Source organism: Netta rufina (genome assembly GCF_964035555.1).
Source record: "Netta rufina genome assembly, chromosome: 8".
In the NCBI taxonomy this organism is placed as follows: Eukaryota; Metazoa; Chordata; class Aves; order Anseriformes; family Anatidae; genus Netta; species Netta rufina.
In genome coordinates, this window is record NC_140131.1 from 30,523,629 (window position 1) to 30,541,124 (window position 17,496).

A 17,496-nucleotide genomic window follows, 5' to 3' on the forward strand; every position below is an offset into this window, starting at 1 on the left:
AGATACAAAACTTCCCTGCTTAAAACAAAAAAACTGTAATATGTAGCTATTTTCCAGTATGCAGAAACACCGTCTAATAGTCCCCATCTCTCTCTCTCTCTCTCTTTTTTTTTTTTTTTTTTTTTTTTAAGGGAAGTAATTTCAAAAGTACCTTCCATTCCTCGGAATCCAGTCTTCTGTAGGTGCAGGAAATAGCATCAGTCAGTCTAGAAGGGTCCATGTGCTGTTGGGCTGCCTTATGGGGCAGACATCGCAAACACCAGAAGTGACTTGGACAAGTACCAGTACACGCAGTAGTACTAACTACACTCTCATGAGCTCTGCCTGCCTTCCTACACCCACCCCTGCACCTACTCCAGCCTGCTTTACAGTTGCCTGACTAGGTATCCTGCAGGGGAGGACAGCAGTAATGAGCGCTAAATAGCATCAGCTTCCCTGTGGGTGCTTTATGCTTTTTACTCAGGTGAAGATTCTTGCAACATTTGGAGACTGTTGACATAATTACTAGAAGAATGTATATGATTAGGAAGTCTTGTGTTGCACCTGAAAGCTATAAAGCTATGCTTTCTGTACAAAATATAGTTAAAAGGTAAACATTCTGAACTGTTCTGTAAAATTATACCTGACCGAAAACATTCTGTTATCACAGTTGTAACTTCTGGACTACAGGCAGTACAGCACTGCTTAAATGAAACACACTCAAGTACAGTTTAACTGTGATTTTCAATAATTTCCTTCTTTGAAATACACACTGAACTTGCTAGTAAGCATCTAAAAGTCCTTTCTCCATGCAGTAACTGCACTGAAGGCAATGATACTGAATCATAATTGCAATGAACATAACCACAGAATTATTGAGACTGAAAGGTACCCCTGGAAGTTATCTAGAGAGTGTCCAGCGTAAGGACTGTCTGAAAATGGAGATACATTTCTTGAAATGTCCCCTCCTTTCTTCCACCACTCAGTTGAGTTCTGAGTCAAGGGCCAAAACATGCAGTGTGAGTATCAAATACAAATTGGGGAAAAAATAATGCACAGTAACTGATTTTTCTAACTTCCAAGGCAATCTACTATGCTTTGTAAATTGCGAAACATCATTTTTACATTGTGCAGACGCTATAATTTGCAAACAATCTTACTGAGACCTGTGGAAGAAGAAAGAATTTTTCCCTCTGTAAGTACTATATCTGCACACTTTCTCAATATTAAAGTGCTATTGCTTATTCAGTGTAATTTTCAGTTGCCACAGCATCCACAAACACAAGCACCAGAAGTACCCAAGTGTATAGTTTAAAATAATGATGAGGTAGTGAGTCACAGCCAAGCAGATCAGCAACCTCACCTGCCAGCCAGAAAGCAATTAATCTTTCTTTTTCTTTCCCAACATCCATCCCTTATCCTTCCACTTCTTGAAGTGGCTCATATTAAAGTAGACAGGTTATTTAAACGAGGAATAAGCAGCCACTATTTCTTAGCATCCACGGGCAAATAACTAGTCTCCTTTCAGCAGCAGATCAGATAACAGTATTCAGATGAAAATAGATTTGGCATTCTGACCATCAATGAGCTTTACTATTCTGTACATGTATGTCACTTCCAAGCTGTGACTAATCAGAGGTTTAGCAGTATATTCTACGGGCCTTATTCGTTACAGCAGTTTCAGTCACTTAACTTGCGGTAATGTCTTGCTTCCTGATGTGCAGCATACTGAAATCCCTACCTAGTTGGAGTCATCTTCCCACCTCAAACCTCTCTTCAAAGAGAGAAAGAATAAAATCATGTTGCACTAAATAAAATCTAAAACTAACCCCATACCCAGAACAAGGTGGACCGTGAAAGTGTTTTATAAACAGTCCAAGTATGAAGTTTAAACAGACCTCAAATCTGCTCACAAGAAAACAGTTTTTCTTCTTAAACTGCATCTAAACTTACCTTCTTTCCCTCTTCTGATTTAAAGCCCTGTCAGTCACCTCTACATTCCTCCATGATACTGTGTATTTCATATCCATGTTTCAACTAACACTTATTCATAAATTATTATTTATGTTATCCTTTTATCTCATTTCTGTTCAGCCACCACTTCTTTGTCAAGCTTTAAATCCAGCTACAATTTGTATTTGCTTTGTCTTTTCAATTGCAAAGAAAAGGTAGTTGTTTATTTACACACACAAAAAAAGCCATTCCTCATCTGCCCTTTGAAGAGGAGCCAATGGATGGTTTATGACACTGACTTGTGAAGCCCATTCCCAATAGAGTCTAATTACAACAATGACAGGTACCTCATAACTATTAATTATCTTGACTACAGAGAGTTTCCATCAATGAGCTCAGTGCCATTCCTTAATTGGATGCACTGTCTGTTCAGATATACTGAATAAATCAGGAAACAACTGGAGTGCTCCTCTGCAAATGTTTCTACATTTTCTGATCCAGGCACAACCAGCCCAGAGAAGCATGATAAGAAAAAAAAACCAAACACATGTTGAATGACATGCTACAAAGGTAAAAAGGACAGCTCTATGATCTTGTAAACTCAGTATTTTTAGCTAAAGGACATAGAAATTTATGAGGAATTTGTTTATTAACAACTTTCATAGACTATCATAACAAGTCTATTAATAAAAATAAGATATGCTGACATGAAACACATTATTCATACAAATAGATGGTCATTTTACCAGTGCAACAGATTTAACAGAGATTTACAGACCTAATAGTTACTTTGTCCTGGGTTATTGGTAACCTGTACTTTTTTTCTGCAACTGTTTTTGCTATTGCTGGTTTGCCTTCATACTTCCTGGTGTACTTCACATTCAAGTCTACAAACAGAGAAAAAAGGAATCAAGCAATGTGTAACACTGCTCCTGTTACTGCATTTATATGCCTGAAAAAGTAAACTGGGAAAATAATTACGGTTCGTGTCTTATATCTGCAGTCATCTCTTAGGGACCAGAAACCCCCCAGTTTCTGTGCTTGCCAAAAAATTACTGAAGAATACATTAACAGACACACACACAGTGAAAAGAACAAGTATTTATACACTGAAGCAGTGCCCTCGAGCCCACCTGCCTACAGCAGAACGCCCACAAACAGTGGAGAGTACCCTCGAGCCTGGGACTTCTTCAAAGTAGACAAGAAAAATCACCAGTCTCTGTGCCCCCGTAACAAGTAGCTAGGACGCAAGATGCTAGTAGTAACGTGGAGCAGGAGCTGGTGCCAGAGTAGCTGCTGCATCTTTCTCCAGCAGCCCTGGCTTAGCCCCCTGGCGCTGGGGTAAAATCGCCCCAGATTCTCAGCTGGTGGGGCAGTTCCTCAGCTCGGGCAGTGTGTAGACCTCAGATGGCAGCTGGTGAGCTTTCACTCTCGGGACATTCCCGTGCTTGGGTGTGGGAGAAAACTCCCTTCTAGCGTCTCAGCTTTTTTACCCCAGCATAAACCAGAGGCAATAAATACTTAATTACTGTAGAGGACATGCCAGGGTGGGGGTGGGGGGAGAAGAAAGGGTAGGCATCTAAGCTCTAACTTTACAGTTCTGGGAAGAGTTCACAAAATCAAGCAGCCTGCTGCTGTTCTGACTTTCCTACAGCAGGCATGTGAAGGACTATCCAAAGAGGATTGCTCTCCCATCACCTTGCAATTGTCTGATTTTTCTCATCCTCTGCTGGGCACACTGGGGAACGGGAAGAAGGATGAGTGTATTTCATCCTTCCATTTTGTACCAGCAGAGGGGTTCCTGAGGACTGAAAGCAATGAAGGGAAATGTTTGTCGCTGTGAAACATCAGAAGACACAACAGTCTACATCTTTTCTTCAGGACATAAAGGCAAACAGCAGCTGGCAGACAAGTTCACAGCCCATATTCCCTCCTCACCATAGGTTGGAGCTCTGTCCCATCTTCGTTGTCACGTCTCATGGTTCTGTGTTTATGCCCTTCTGTTAAGTTGTTACTCTGATTCACAAACATCTACAAACAAAAAGCAGGGTGAGATCATTTGGGAATGCGAACCATTATGTAAACAAAATAAAATAAAATAACAGCCTTGTAAAGGAAGACAGTTAACCTGGGGCTATGAAACTAGCTGGTCCCTAGCTGGATGACACTGAGTGATACTGGGAGGCACTCTGCAGGGTGATGAAAGAAGCTGAATAGGATGAAACAAGAATCCCTCGTACTTTCTCTACTGCAGCAATGAGAGCTCTGGCTGTCTGAAATCACTCACCCAGCTCTCTGTCTATTGCCACATATCATCCTGAGGGCCACAGAGCCTCCCTTCCACCCCCAGATGTTTATCACCCAACTGTAACACAGATGCCACACATAAATGCCTTCATGTGTTGGGAAACTCCAAGCCCTTCTCTATGTGATGAAACATACTCTTGGTCGTGCAATGAGGAGGAGTCTGGATGTGCTGCCCCCAGTTTTTCCATACAAGGTTATACTGCCTGCCCTGCTTGCAAGACTCGCCCCTGCGGGAAGTCCTCTTCACCCCAGACCCCAGGGAATGGCTAACTACAAAGAATTAAGAGTTAAACCAGAATTAAAGAAAAACTACCACAAAGTTTGGAAGTGGAAAAAGGAAAGCCTCTATTTGTTTCATTAAGGAGAATTGGCTTAAGAAGTATTCTAGCATTTGGCAAAACAGAGGAAGAAGAACAGAGGTCAAGGCTTCAGAGTTTTCCATTAAGTAACATATTCCTATTCAGGACATGTGCTTAAGTACTGTTCTGAATCAAGGCCAAAGAATAACCATCTGCTTTCTTCTGTAAAAAGGGTTAAGCCTATTTTTAGGCTGCCTTTTTATTGTTTTTGTTTTCAACAAAATTCTAAGAACATTACAGGAAATCTAATAGCAGCATAAAAACAAACAAACAAACAAAACCAAAACCAACCAACCAAACCAAAGCAAACAAAACCAAACCAAACCAACCAACCAAACAAAAAACAGTTCTTCTGACACTGCCCTGAAGAAATCCTTCCAGAAGATTCACATCATCTGAGCTAGTCTGTCCGGCTGCTAAGACTTTCGTTGTTGCATGGTTTATGAAAAAATGGACAGGACAGGCAAAAATAGTGTGAAAGGAAAAAAAGCTTCCACATTTCCAATATTCATATGAAAGGGATGGCGTGTATACATTCAAATGCTCCAGATGCAGCTGTTAACTAAAGCTCTCCATCATTATTAGCTATGCAATGATTCTCCATGGGAAGCTTGCAGTTCAATACAGTAATTATCAGGGTAGAGACAGAACAGTCAGTCCAGAGACAGAAGGATTTAATCAAGAAACACAGGACAGTATTTTGGCAAAAGAATCTATATATGTATGAAGGAAAGCAACTCAAGTTTGAATCGAGTTTGTTCAAAACTACAGCATCCACAAGATGTATATGAATACCTGACCTGCTACAAGCTCCTTGTTCTTTATTTTTGTTCCTTGCTGTACAGAAAGTCAAAATGGACATAAACATCTAATCTTAGGGCACACTGTGGATAGTACTGCAGCGAGCTCAGCTATTTATTTATATATTTACTAAACCTTAAGAAGTCAGCCATTGCCTATAGGTAGCAGATCACAGCTAGCACACAGGGGCCAGAGGGAGGAGTTCATTTATTTCCATTTTTAAACTCACCTTTTTAATTTGCATCCCTGAGCCCATCCTGTTCTAAGGGCTTGGAAAAGAAATCAGATGGATTAAGAGTTCAGATTAATAGGTCACGGGGAAAGAGAGAATCCCCAAAAGCTTAGAACGGCTCAAACAACTTTGCTGTTATCAGTGGGGCTTACCAACAGTTCCTGATCTACGAAGTACGGCTTCTCTGCAGATCCATCATTTGTTTCCATATCAACAGCAAAGCAAAGGAACATGGCATCCAGCGTCACTTCAAACACAGACAGGAAGCTGTGGGACATCAGGTAGGCAAAAAATCCAACCAGCAACAGAGGAACTACCCAAGCTTGCAGCTCCTGATGGTAGTTAAATGCCATCAATCCTCCAAAAACAGTAAAACATACAACAAACACCTGTAAAGGGCACCGAGAGACAAATGCAGCCTTATTAATAATCACATGATTTGTTTCTTTGTTTTCCTGAGAAACATAAAAAAACAAACAAACAAAAAAAAAACCACCAAAATCCTCAGGCAAATTACAGCTAGTATTTTAAAAGAACATCTCATCTGAGAGATGGCTATGCAGTTTTTGGAAAATAGTTGCCACATTCTGTATTCAATTCAGTGTGCAAATTTTGTAGGGCAGCGGCAATCTACTATATATTTACCAAAGACTGTGCATCAGAAACCGCAAGAGTGGCACCAAGGACACTACTTTAACACAAATAAGTAACTCAGTAAAAGCTATGAAATGGATTAAGTTCCTTAAAATTATCCTCTCTACCAAACTCATTTTACAGCATTAACAACACCGAGTTTAACAAGAATATTACCTTATTTGACCTTAAAGCCTTATTTACTTTTGGTACAAGAAACAGAATCATACCCTGATTATTCACCTCAGCCTTTTCCTACTCTTACCTTTCCTAGAAATATGATAAAATCTCCACAACAACTAATGGATGCAAATTCAGCAGAACTCTTCACCAAAATACGGACAGCATCCTTTGCTGATGTACAAAAACTTGTTCCATTTATGGCAGTAGTTGTGTATACATGCTGAAATGAGAGAAGACAACAATGCAATGTGAGATGAAAGACCCTTTTAATCTAGATTTTACTTCTACAAAAATGAAAAGCTTTAAACATGATTTGGAAATGCTGACTTTGTGAATAAAAAAAAAGTTATTTTGCATAAAATGACAATTTTATTTCAAGTGATTAGAGTAACTATGCTTCTAGTGTCAAATAGTTTGTTTTTTTTTACATCATTTCCACCATTAGCAAATGCTGTAACAGGGATGAAGTAAGTTTCTAAACCGATCTTTATCCAATTTATTTTAAACCACCAAAATTCTCTACCCTAATTTTTTGTTAATTAATTTAACATAGTTACCACAAAACACTTATCTGAATCATGCTATTTGAACTTACTTATTTTCCATGTATCTACCTTCCACAACTGCTGGAAACCTATACATGCAGAACAATCAAGCTATGTAGCGATGAAGTAATTTAAAAGTTGATTATTAAAAAGGTTTTATGCACTGCCCTTTTAGACTATTCATATGCTACTGAAATTCAAGCTTATGGCTACAGCCATAAAATAAAACCATCGCATAAAAAATGAAAACAATTATGACAATGATTGTAAAAAAACAGTTAAAGGACTAGACCAGTGAAGAATCTTGTCACTAAAAATAATAATAATAATTTTAACAGACAGTAGGGGCAATCAAAGGTATCAGGAATATTATAAGATTTCCCTTTGTGGAAATTGGCCAATGCATGTGGGATGGCCTTCTTGGACTGGATTGTTTTAGCACCTGTTCTGGATAAGTTGACACACCTGTCCCATTTATGGAACTCCTCAATAAGGCTTTGAAACAGCATCCAAAGTATCAGCTAGGAATAACAGCACTCAGGATACCTGAAATATTTGCTGAACTTTGCCAGCAAGTCTTATGAATAGTTTCCCTTTTCTCAAAATATTAGAAGGTGGATTATGTCGCAAGATATTAGTTACATCTGGTACATTCAGAAGAACCGCAGTGTGCAAGGGATTACTGTTTTGAAGGAATTTATATACCCGAACATGTACTGAAGTGCTTAGATTACTTTCTGCTACACGTAGAAGCAGAAAAAAATGATTTGCTAAAAGTGAATTATATTGGCCTACTACAAAACAGTTCCTGTTCAAAAATCTGTTTTTTCTTACAAATCAAAATATAAAACAGCTTCAGATATCTCAAGGCACAGAAAATTATTTCTGCAGAGTCCCGTTTTATCCCAACTTCTGTAATAAACCGTAGTGTAGCAAAGCTATATTGACATTACTGTATCTTAAACTATTGCACAGAAAGAAATTAAACACAAAGATCCTTTGTATCTTCATTTTTAATATTATTTATTTTATATATAGCAAACGACTTATTTCCTCTGATTAGTAAGCAAAACAAAGAGTATAAGCAGTGACATCCGGTAAGCACTGTACTTATATCATACCTAATGCATCTGTAGATGGAAAAAATACAACCAGAAACCATGGATTTATTGCCCACTATGAGGAAAAAATACATAAAAATAAAGATTCCCCTGAACTCTACAGAAACATGTAGACTATTTGCATAAAAATCTGTTTAAACAAGCAAGTTCTCTCCATTCCAAAATAAGAAAAAATGCCTTCAGTACAGCTTTCATTTACACCATCCTGTGCAGTGCTGCCCCGGGGCCTGCAGGCAGCCTGCCCCTTGGCGCATCCATCCCTTGGGCTTCCCAGTCGCCCACACCCCTGAAAGAGAGGCAGCCTCATCCCACCTGCCTCACGAAGCCTGGCTGCTTGGCAAGAAAAGCAGGCAGCCTGCCAACTCGCCCTCCCCAGGGTGGAAGGCGATCAGATCAGCAGGCCCAGGGCAGCCCCGCTGGGCCTCCCCCTGCCCAGGGCACTGCCACCAGGTTCAGGGAGGGCGGCCTCAAATCAGGCTCCCTCTCTGCCTTCTGTCTCTGGCTGTCACTGCATTTTTCAAACACGGATAACACACCTATCTTTATAACATGCTGTGAATTAAGGCTGCTTCATTGTTCCCCTTAACAGACAGGAAACTGAGACACAAAGTGGAAAAATTGGTTTTGTAAGTTTGTTGCTGTCCCTTAAGAACTGAATTCACAGAGCAGATCCTGATCTGGTGAGGTCAGTATACATTTTGCCAATAAATTAAATACAGATTCTGTATTCATTATAAACTGAAAGAAAAAAAAAAGTTCTGTTTTAAAGATTAAAAAGAATGCTGAAAATGCATGTGCATTTGTACAAACACTGTACCAAACCTTAAAATAAACAACCACTTGTTCACATTCTGGAATTAGCCACTTCGGTATCTGAGGAATGTGCCATGAAAAGAATTTCTGATATTTATTAACTAGAACAGTTTTCTTGGAAGAACTGGAGAACAATACTAGAGACTGAATACTACCTGGATAGGCATTTGTGTTGCTACGAACCAGCTAATAAGAAGTGGAACTTATAACAATTACAACTTCAACAAATACAACCATCAACTAATAACACATAAGCAAGAGACACAGCCAGGTGGTAATCCAACATTACAGAAGAGGCACAGAAATGAATGAACTAGAAGGCTACAAAAGTAGACATTGGCATGGGTGAAGTATGAATGTTACTAGTAAAAGCTAAAGACTGAGTCAAGCGATCTTTGGGGAAAAAATACATTTTCAAACTCAGAGTTGCACAGAAACTAGTTCAAATGACTTCTCATCCTTACCCACCAAAGAATAACTAACACATAAGCTACTCCCAATATTTGCAAATGATTTTGGACTTTGGACTAAGAAGCTTAGCTCTCCCGTTTATTTTCTACTTGCAGGGATTGCAACCCATTCATTTTCAAAGAAAAGATAGTTGTGAAGGATAAGATGGCAGACTGCAGTCACATAAGAGCCTGCTATCATTTAGAAACAGACTATTCAAATGTGTTTTTTTTCCTACCAGTTGTATTCTCTTTCCTCATGCACAAAAGCTTTAGTGGAATTGGAAATGTGTGAGAGAAGGGCAGCAGGAATGATCCAAAAGGTATGGAATGTCTTCTGTCTGGGGAACTACTGAGTGCACCAGACTCCACTGTCTGGAAAAGAGATGACTGAAGTAGGATGCGGTAAGAGGGCTACAAAAGCACGAGAAATATGGAGAGTAGGTAGGATTCGATGCTTACTGTTTTTTCTAATGCAAGGACTAGGCAGAGTGGGTAACCATATGAAGCAGCAGGAACCAAATTTGAAAACAGATGACTGCTCTTCTCACTGTATCCTGTAAGTTGTGAGCTCCTGGCCAAAGGATGCTCTCTAGCCGCTAAAAGTTCCTGTGAGCTCAAGGGAGCTCAAGTTCAGGGAAAAGGGATCCACTGAGAGATACTAACCACACAGAAACCACACTCAGCTCAGGATGTTCCTAGGCCTAAAACAGATTCAGAAACAGCACTGGATACAGGGAAACACACACTCTTTATGGCTTTGCAGCCACTCACAGCCACTGTTGGAGATGGGTCACCAACCTAGGCAGAGGTTCTACCTGGCCCAATAAAGCTGTTATATACTTATACTTTGCTTAATGCATCGATGTTTTACAGTGGTAGTCTCTGCTGCAGTGACAAGCAAGTACTAATAGCATTGATAGCATACCACGGATCAGCAAGCATGGGAGACAGAGCGTGAGGAGGTGTCTCTATCCTTGCACCATCGAGTTGGTACTGTGTCACCAATTTTGTGAAGAACACAAGCCTCTTCTGGCTTGGAGCCTGGGAACTAGACACTGGTTTCTCAGTGTCAGGAGGAATAAATAAGGAATGTGATTGTTTACATATTTCCAAATACCACACTATGCAAAAAAGAATTTAAAAGAATACATCCTTCTGTGCTTCACAACACAGAATGTCAAGGGTCTTGGAAAAACTGACCTGCCAGTTTCATGAGAAAGGCACTGTGGCTCAGATCCAGCCCATAAGTTCCCCAACTGTTGAGAATAGTTGCTACTTTGTGTAACAGCTGAATTCAGTCTTCCATTCTAGGACTTGCTTTAATAAAATGAGCTTGGGGAAAGACCGGATTGCCATAGCAACAGAATCCTTTTAAAAAAGAAGCAGGAGACATGCTGGTCTCACATCCCATTTCAGCTTTTTCTGCTCTACTGATATTTTCAGCCTGATCCAACGGGCTTGTTGCTGCCAACTCCCTTGGGGGCTGTCCTGGCTATCTACACCCACTACAGTGCCATGCAGCTCAGCCAGGGCTTTTAAACGTCCTAGCTTGCAAGTGCCACAGCTGCCATAGGATTTTCCTCAGAAAACAAAATCTAGTGGTAGCAAGTGGAAGTGACGTTTCTGTGGCTGCTGTACAGGCCTTTAGTGACCCAGTGGGACAGCTGTATCATGACTCTCAGGTGGTGGGGGGAAATTGGAGCAATGCGGGCCTGTGAGGCCCTGCTGAGGAGATGAAGACATGTAAAACTGGAACAGACATTCAGGCACTCCAGTCCCTGGCTATTTCAAGCTATCATGCTACTCAATTTCTTCTATTAAGTGGAAAGCTCCCTCTTTAAACTACTTAGGGCTTTTCCCTCTCCCAGCCCTCGCATTTGGATCTATTCCAGACCATTGTCCCTCTGGTCCTTAGGATCCTTCTTCCAATTTCTAGACAACTCAGGAACTCATGAACAGCCTACAACTACTCATTCTTCTGCTTATCTTGTGTTGGATCTTACCGTTCCCTGCCGTTTCTCTTCCTGATGCACTCAGAGATGGTAAGTCCTGCTCTGACCCTTTATTTGTAAGGGTAGACACACCAGGATATCCCAGTCCCATCTTGTGAGGTAAGATTGTGAGGTTTACTGCCTAAAACCAGCAACCTGAACAAAGGCCATACCTTCCCATACCTTCTCCAGGACTGAATCTGCCACTTCTGCGGCCATCTCAATAACCAACTAATAGCCATTGTCCTGCAAAAGACAAACACACGGAGAACACTCTCGTCCATCACTTCCCCAGTGAGCACACAGCTAATACTGAAACTGTTATTTCTGATTCTTAGGCTAATCACTAATAAGAAACTCGACAAAAGCCTCCTGATTTTTTTCCAAGCAGTCCAAAAAGCCCAGCTTTGCATTCCACCTTACATTTGCAACCTGGACTTGCTGGAAAATACCTTGTCCTTTAACTTCCCTTGTTTTCTACTCTGTCACGTACTCCCTCCACAGGTGTCATCCAGCGGGTACAATCAACACAGCTTTCTCCTGGGTTTGTAGTTGGGTGTTCTCTCCTGCAGCACCTCACTGTTAGCACTCTTACTGCAGAGAACCTGCTCTAAGTGCCCATTGCATCATGATTACATTATTACTGGAGTCACTTAACTGTAGCTTCTGCAATATTAGCGTGACAGTGTTTCCATTAGGGAGTTCTGAAATAAAAACAAACTGAACGTGGTCTGGGAGTTGTTCAGAATTGCCCTGCTTAAGAGCACTAAATTAGTGTTCAGTTGTTTCACTGCATCCCATCCCCCTCAATTTTTATTTATTTATTTTTTTAAAAAAGTGGGAGAAGGGAGAGAAGAAAAGCATCAAAGCAAGAACAGGTCATTCTCATTCATCTCTGTGCCCCACATGGTTCACCCTATGAAGCAAGGAAAGACCTGCAATATTTATCTCCCATTACTGCATATTTAAAAAGTTTTTAGAGGGAAAACAAACATATTTAAAACAACATTTCACCAAAGACTGATGTTTTAGCCAGTATTTTCAAGATGATTGAAAGTTTAGCTTCACATCTAGAAGAAACTTTGCCAGTAACATTAAAGGGCAGTATTGGTTTTGGGAAGAAAAAAGAAGTATTTGATGGTGTGAGGCACAATATCTTTGGCAGCGCACAGGAGAACTGTACTTACATTAGCATGCCTGAATTTTGGTTTTATCTACGTCATTTCTCCAGAAGACATTTAAGCACAGCCTCCTGATAGGCTTCCATCCAAAGTTTAAGAGACAACTAACTACCATGGATATATGACCAACAGACAGACTTGCTTCTGTTTTTTCACACTAGACAGTTGCTGGCTTTCAGTGTCACTGAAGGGTCTCAGTAGGAGCAAACGCAGGCGATCACACCGTGTCATTCACCAGGAATGGCTACCACAGGGCCCGGAAGGCTACGCAGCACGAAGCTGTGCTGAGAAAAACAGAGAAACCACATACACTCAGCAGCTCCAGAAATCCATGTGCTGCACTGTGGAGCGGTTGCCTGCCAACTGGCTGCAGATGAACCCAGTGCAGACACAGAAAAGCAGAATTATCCTGAAATAGATATATTGTTAAAAATGTCATTGCAACAAGGCTGTAAAGAAAAAAAGTGACTGCTTTGATGTATCAAAAGTTAAGATTTTGCCATAACAATTTAAGAGAGCAGGAGACAGACAGACCTTGTAGCTCCCAGACCACATAAAGAAAACAGTATACTCTTTTTACGGAAGAGAAATTTCAATCTCCCAGATTTTACTTGAGATGATTGGATATGTTTATCTGGAACATACTGAAACTATCAGAGCCAGAAGATGAAAAATCTGTGGTAATTCTGACAAGTGTTGGCAAACAGAACTGTCAAGTAAGGATAATGACTTTATATTCACAAAGCACTTTTCATCCAGATAGAACCCAGAGTGCTTTACAATTGTTACTAATGGATTATACACACACATGAATCACTTTGCCCATGACTGAAATGGAACAGCTTAAGGAGTGAACTGTTTAACAGCACATAGCAACACTACACCACAGTTTAGCACAGGATCCAGTTGCATATCCAAAAGAAATTTAGGAAGGCAGAATGTAATTATCCACATTGCAATCTGAACAGGATACTGGTTTACATTATTCCTCCTGCAATGACCGCCACTGGAAATACAGGAACTGTCAGCATCAAGTGCAGCATCTGTCATGACAGGAAGATGACAGGGTACCTTTTTGGCCCTGTTCAACTTAAATTGCAAGAGAGCTGAACACAATTTAGCTGACCAAGGAGAGAAGGAATCTCTTCAGGAATACACACAACAATCAAAGTTAGTGTTATACCCCTCCTGAAAGACAGCACATCAGCCCATTGACAATGTAACAGGGCACTTGGTTCACACTGCATGGGAAGAAAGAAGCTCACACACTATCACCAGTGTTACTTCCTCCAACACCTATTTATCATCTGCAAGTTTCCCAGAGAGAAAACAAGCTGCTCTGCTTAATCTGATTATACTAGTGAATGAAAGAGCAAGAAAGGATTTAAAATATCTAAGCAATACAACAACAGGTTGAAGAAAATAATGCAGAAGTGATGGGGAAGGCTTTTTAAGTTTCCAGGTAATTATATGCTTATTACAATGGTGAACGTAATAGTGGAATAAAAGGCAAAAGCACAGTAAGGAATGTTAATGAGCTTTGGACCGACTTTTGTAACAGCTGTTCCGCATTTCTATAATTTCAACTCATAGAAAAATCAAAATCTAAACTTAAAAATACATTCAAAATGTTTGATACATACGCATATGTAAAAGCAACTTTTTAAAAGTCCCTAAAGTCCAACCCTTGAGTCCATGTTTAACAGCAATGTGAAATTTCAAGGCTGTACCCAACTTTCACTGATCTCAGTGAGCACTCTTAAATTCAACACTTGTGTTAATCAAACTGTATGTTAAGCTTCTTAAAACTAGTTATTTTTTTCCACAAAGACTTTCAATCTTAGTCAACACTTTTATTTTTAATAGCCTTGAATATATTCTTTATAGAAAAAAAAACATTAATTGCCCTATGAAATGCCATAATCTGAGAACATTACCCTTTCAGACAGATAAAATTTCTATCAAAATCTTACGGAATGTTCTTGCTTTTGTTCTCTGTCTCCCAAACTGCCCCAGATTTGAAGCTTGTGTAGCACCATCATCTTTGCTAAACTGACGTTCAAACAAACAATTATCTAGCAGCAAACACAATACTAAGATCACTAGGCTAAAAAACATAACTTGTATAGAAATAAATTTGCCTACAATAGATTAGGAAACAGGAAATCTTTTAAGGGAACAAGAGATACAATACAGCCTTCTGAAACAAAAGAAAGTACATTACTGTAATTAATTCTCCTTTTAGCAAACACATACCATACAACAGCTGGAGAAAGTAAACACTGTGATGCTGGCTATCTCTTTGAAAGGCAGGAAGCCAAAGGGAAAGGGTGACTACAAACGGGAAGCCTGGAGTTAAAAAGAACTCTAAGATTCCTCGCCGAGTCAGTGACCGTAAGAACTACCTAAAAAATTAAGTCTGGAAAATTCATCGGCTAGAACCAGAGATTTTACCGCACAAGTATTTAATCTAAGGTGAACTAAGTGAAAAATGTTCTTTTCATAGTTGTCCAGGATTAAGCTTTATTTATGCAACTACTTTAGAATGAGAAATCTGACCCTTTATCAGCATTGTCTTGTTTACTTCACTGCTGCTCTTAGCAATGAGAACAAAGAAAGCAACAGTTAGAGTTATGAATCAGCAAGAACATCTGATTCCTTGTCACATTAATAATATCACAGCCACCAGAGATAACAAAAGGGGACTGACAAAGAGAAGAATTAACTATTTACAATGATGTACATAGAACTTGGAGAAATATTCATAAATCTGGAGAAAAGGATCAGAAAGGAAAGAGTATCAGAAAACCTGCTGCATGTCATAAGTCATTCATTTCCAATAAAAGCACTTTTGAAACAAAACTGCTAACAAAACAAAGAAGTCCTTCAAATGCAGAGCATTATATCATCTGGCTTTTTGATCATGGTTTATATTCCCAGATATTTTGATAATGGAAATCAGCCAAGACTTCAGTTTTCTTTAACAGGGACTTTCAAGTGGAAAATACTGTATCTAGTTTAATGACGCATCTCCAGGTCTGTTTCTCACTTAATTTCTTCCTTCTACCTGGACATTTCAATTGTCTCTCTGGCACAACTTAACAAGATGTTGTCCTCTTACCTTCAGAAATAGCAAGTGGCCCCCTGAAAGGGTCATCTCAAGCTGTATTAATAAGTTCTCTAAAATTTATACTCAATTACCTTGCATGTTTGTCAACTCCCTGTTTCTTTGCAACAATCTCTACCTACACTTGAAGAATTTTTTATTTGTTTAGCTAGCCAGCAGGTAGCTTTGACTTGTATGCACTGGATATTGCTTTAGTCATGCTAAATGGAGCTAGCATACACACATGGTTTCTAAACTAGGTGTGCAGATGGTTGAGTGGCGGAGATGACAGCGTACCTGGTTAAAGTAACTTAAGCAACCTTCCTGGCACCACAGCCAGCAGGAACAGCATTTCAACAGGCACTTTGCACATGCACTCTCCTGCAATAAAATGAAATGTTTGGTTATTGGACACAGAATTAGACTCAAAACTGCCATTTTAGAAAAGCATGCTTTACAGGTGACCGACTCTTCTAACAGTATTCACTTCGGCAGCACATGCTTCCTTTTGGATTATAGGACTTGTTTTTAATTCAGACCCTACAGTATTAATGACTGATGAGCTGAGCATATTTTTTTTCTTCCTGTAGATGGAAGATACTTCTCCAGGAAAGAAAATAAATGCTGTAAGCAGCTTTGTGAGCTAACAGCTGCACGGAGAACAAAACAGGCAGGCAAGTCAGTAACCCTTACAGTACTATGCAGTGTTTAGGGAGTAGAGTTTGTTGTTTGTTTGTTTTTTACTTTTTGTTTTAAACTTCTTTTGTCATTTATCAAAAAACTTTCACGGTTCTGAAATGAGCAGTATCCTAATGGTCAAAAATTAAAAAATGGGCAGGACTTATGTGTTTGTGTTGATCCAGAGCATACAATCACTTTCCAAGACATGAGGAAAATACTTTTTTCTAGAACAGACCGCAGACCACTGATCTCTATTAATTTCATACTAAAAACAGAGAAGGAAACTCAGTGTTTGTTCTACCCCCCACAGCCCCACCAAGAGCTCAGAACTCTTCATCACCAAAGATTTTATCAAACAAGACAAGAAAAAGATATCTTGGTAACCCTGGTAGCCTTCCAATTTTAAATGCTTGTTTTTCTCAGCAAAAGGAATTTCAGTTCAGTGATATTTGAGTCTTTTTAACCTTATTTTTCCAGAGGCTAGAATGCTTTTCTTTTGTTTTGGAAAGCAGAGATCTTCCAGTTACTGTATGAAATACTCAGGTCCCACAGCTACCATGGAGTTATGTTGAAACCACGGGCCTCCCAACTTTTTTCCCCCAAGTTCTTGAAAATATTCCATGAATAATTCCTTTACAATGGTGAGTGTACATACAAACTCCTGACAGCAGAGAAATACTTTAATCCCACCATGCTTTGCTGGAGAGATGATTTTACTACAACTGTGTTAATCTCATTAAGCACTGTTTATTCAAAACAGAGTAAGGGACTTCAAGCAGAATAGCAGAAAGGAGATTGCAGTTGAAGACCGCTGTGTAGGAAACACCAGTGAATTTACCTGCAAAGCTTGCAAACCCCTGACTTCTCCTCTTCTCAGAAAACAGGAGCTTATTTTGCAAAGGTGACAAATCTGGGTGAGCTCTACAAGAATGCAGCACCTCTTCTCCCTCTTTAGTACTTCTCCTGCCCTCTACTGAGAGAGCTTTGATGGAAAGGGGCCACAGCCCCTCCCTCCTGCCATGGGAAGGAGCAAAGTTACTTTGTGGGGCATCCTTTTGTGGACTGAGCACTTCATAGCCTCTTTAGGAGCAATTATGGCAATGGGACATGTCACATCCTAGCTAGATGCTTGGCAGCTGGACCAAAAGGAGTTTAAAGC

The 17,496-nt window shown here is 39.8% G+C and overlaps 1 protein-coding gene across 1 annotated transcript in view; it reads right to left on the minus strand.

Moving 5' to 3' along the window:
* Positions 1-2,680: 2,680 nt before the first annotated feature.
* SLC44A3 (solute carrier family 44 member 3) overlaps positions 2,681-17,496 on the minus strand; it is a gene marked incomplete at its 5' end in the record, with an annotated part of 40,281 nt that continues 25,465 nt past the window's right edge. The window contains 5 exons of the mRNA XM_084290970.1: positions 2,681-2,819; positions 3,871-3,963; positions 5,784-6,020; positions 6,530-6,667; positions 15,954-16,037. Of these exons, the coding sequence (XP_084147096.1) occupies positions 2,814-2,819; positions 3,871-3,963; positions 5,784-6,020; positions 6,530-6,667; positions 15,954-16,037 (558 nt within the window). The 3' untranslated portion in view covers positions 2,681-2,813. The remainder of the gene's footprint in view (positions 2,820-3,870; positions 3,964-5,783; positions 6,021-6,529; positions 6,668-15,953; positions 16,038-17,496) is intronic.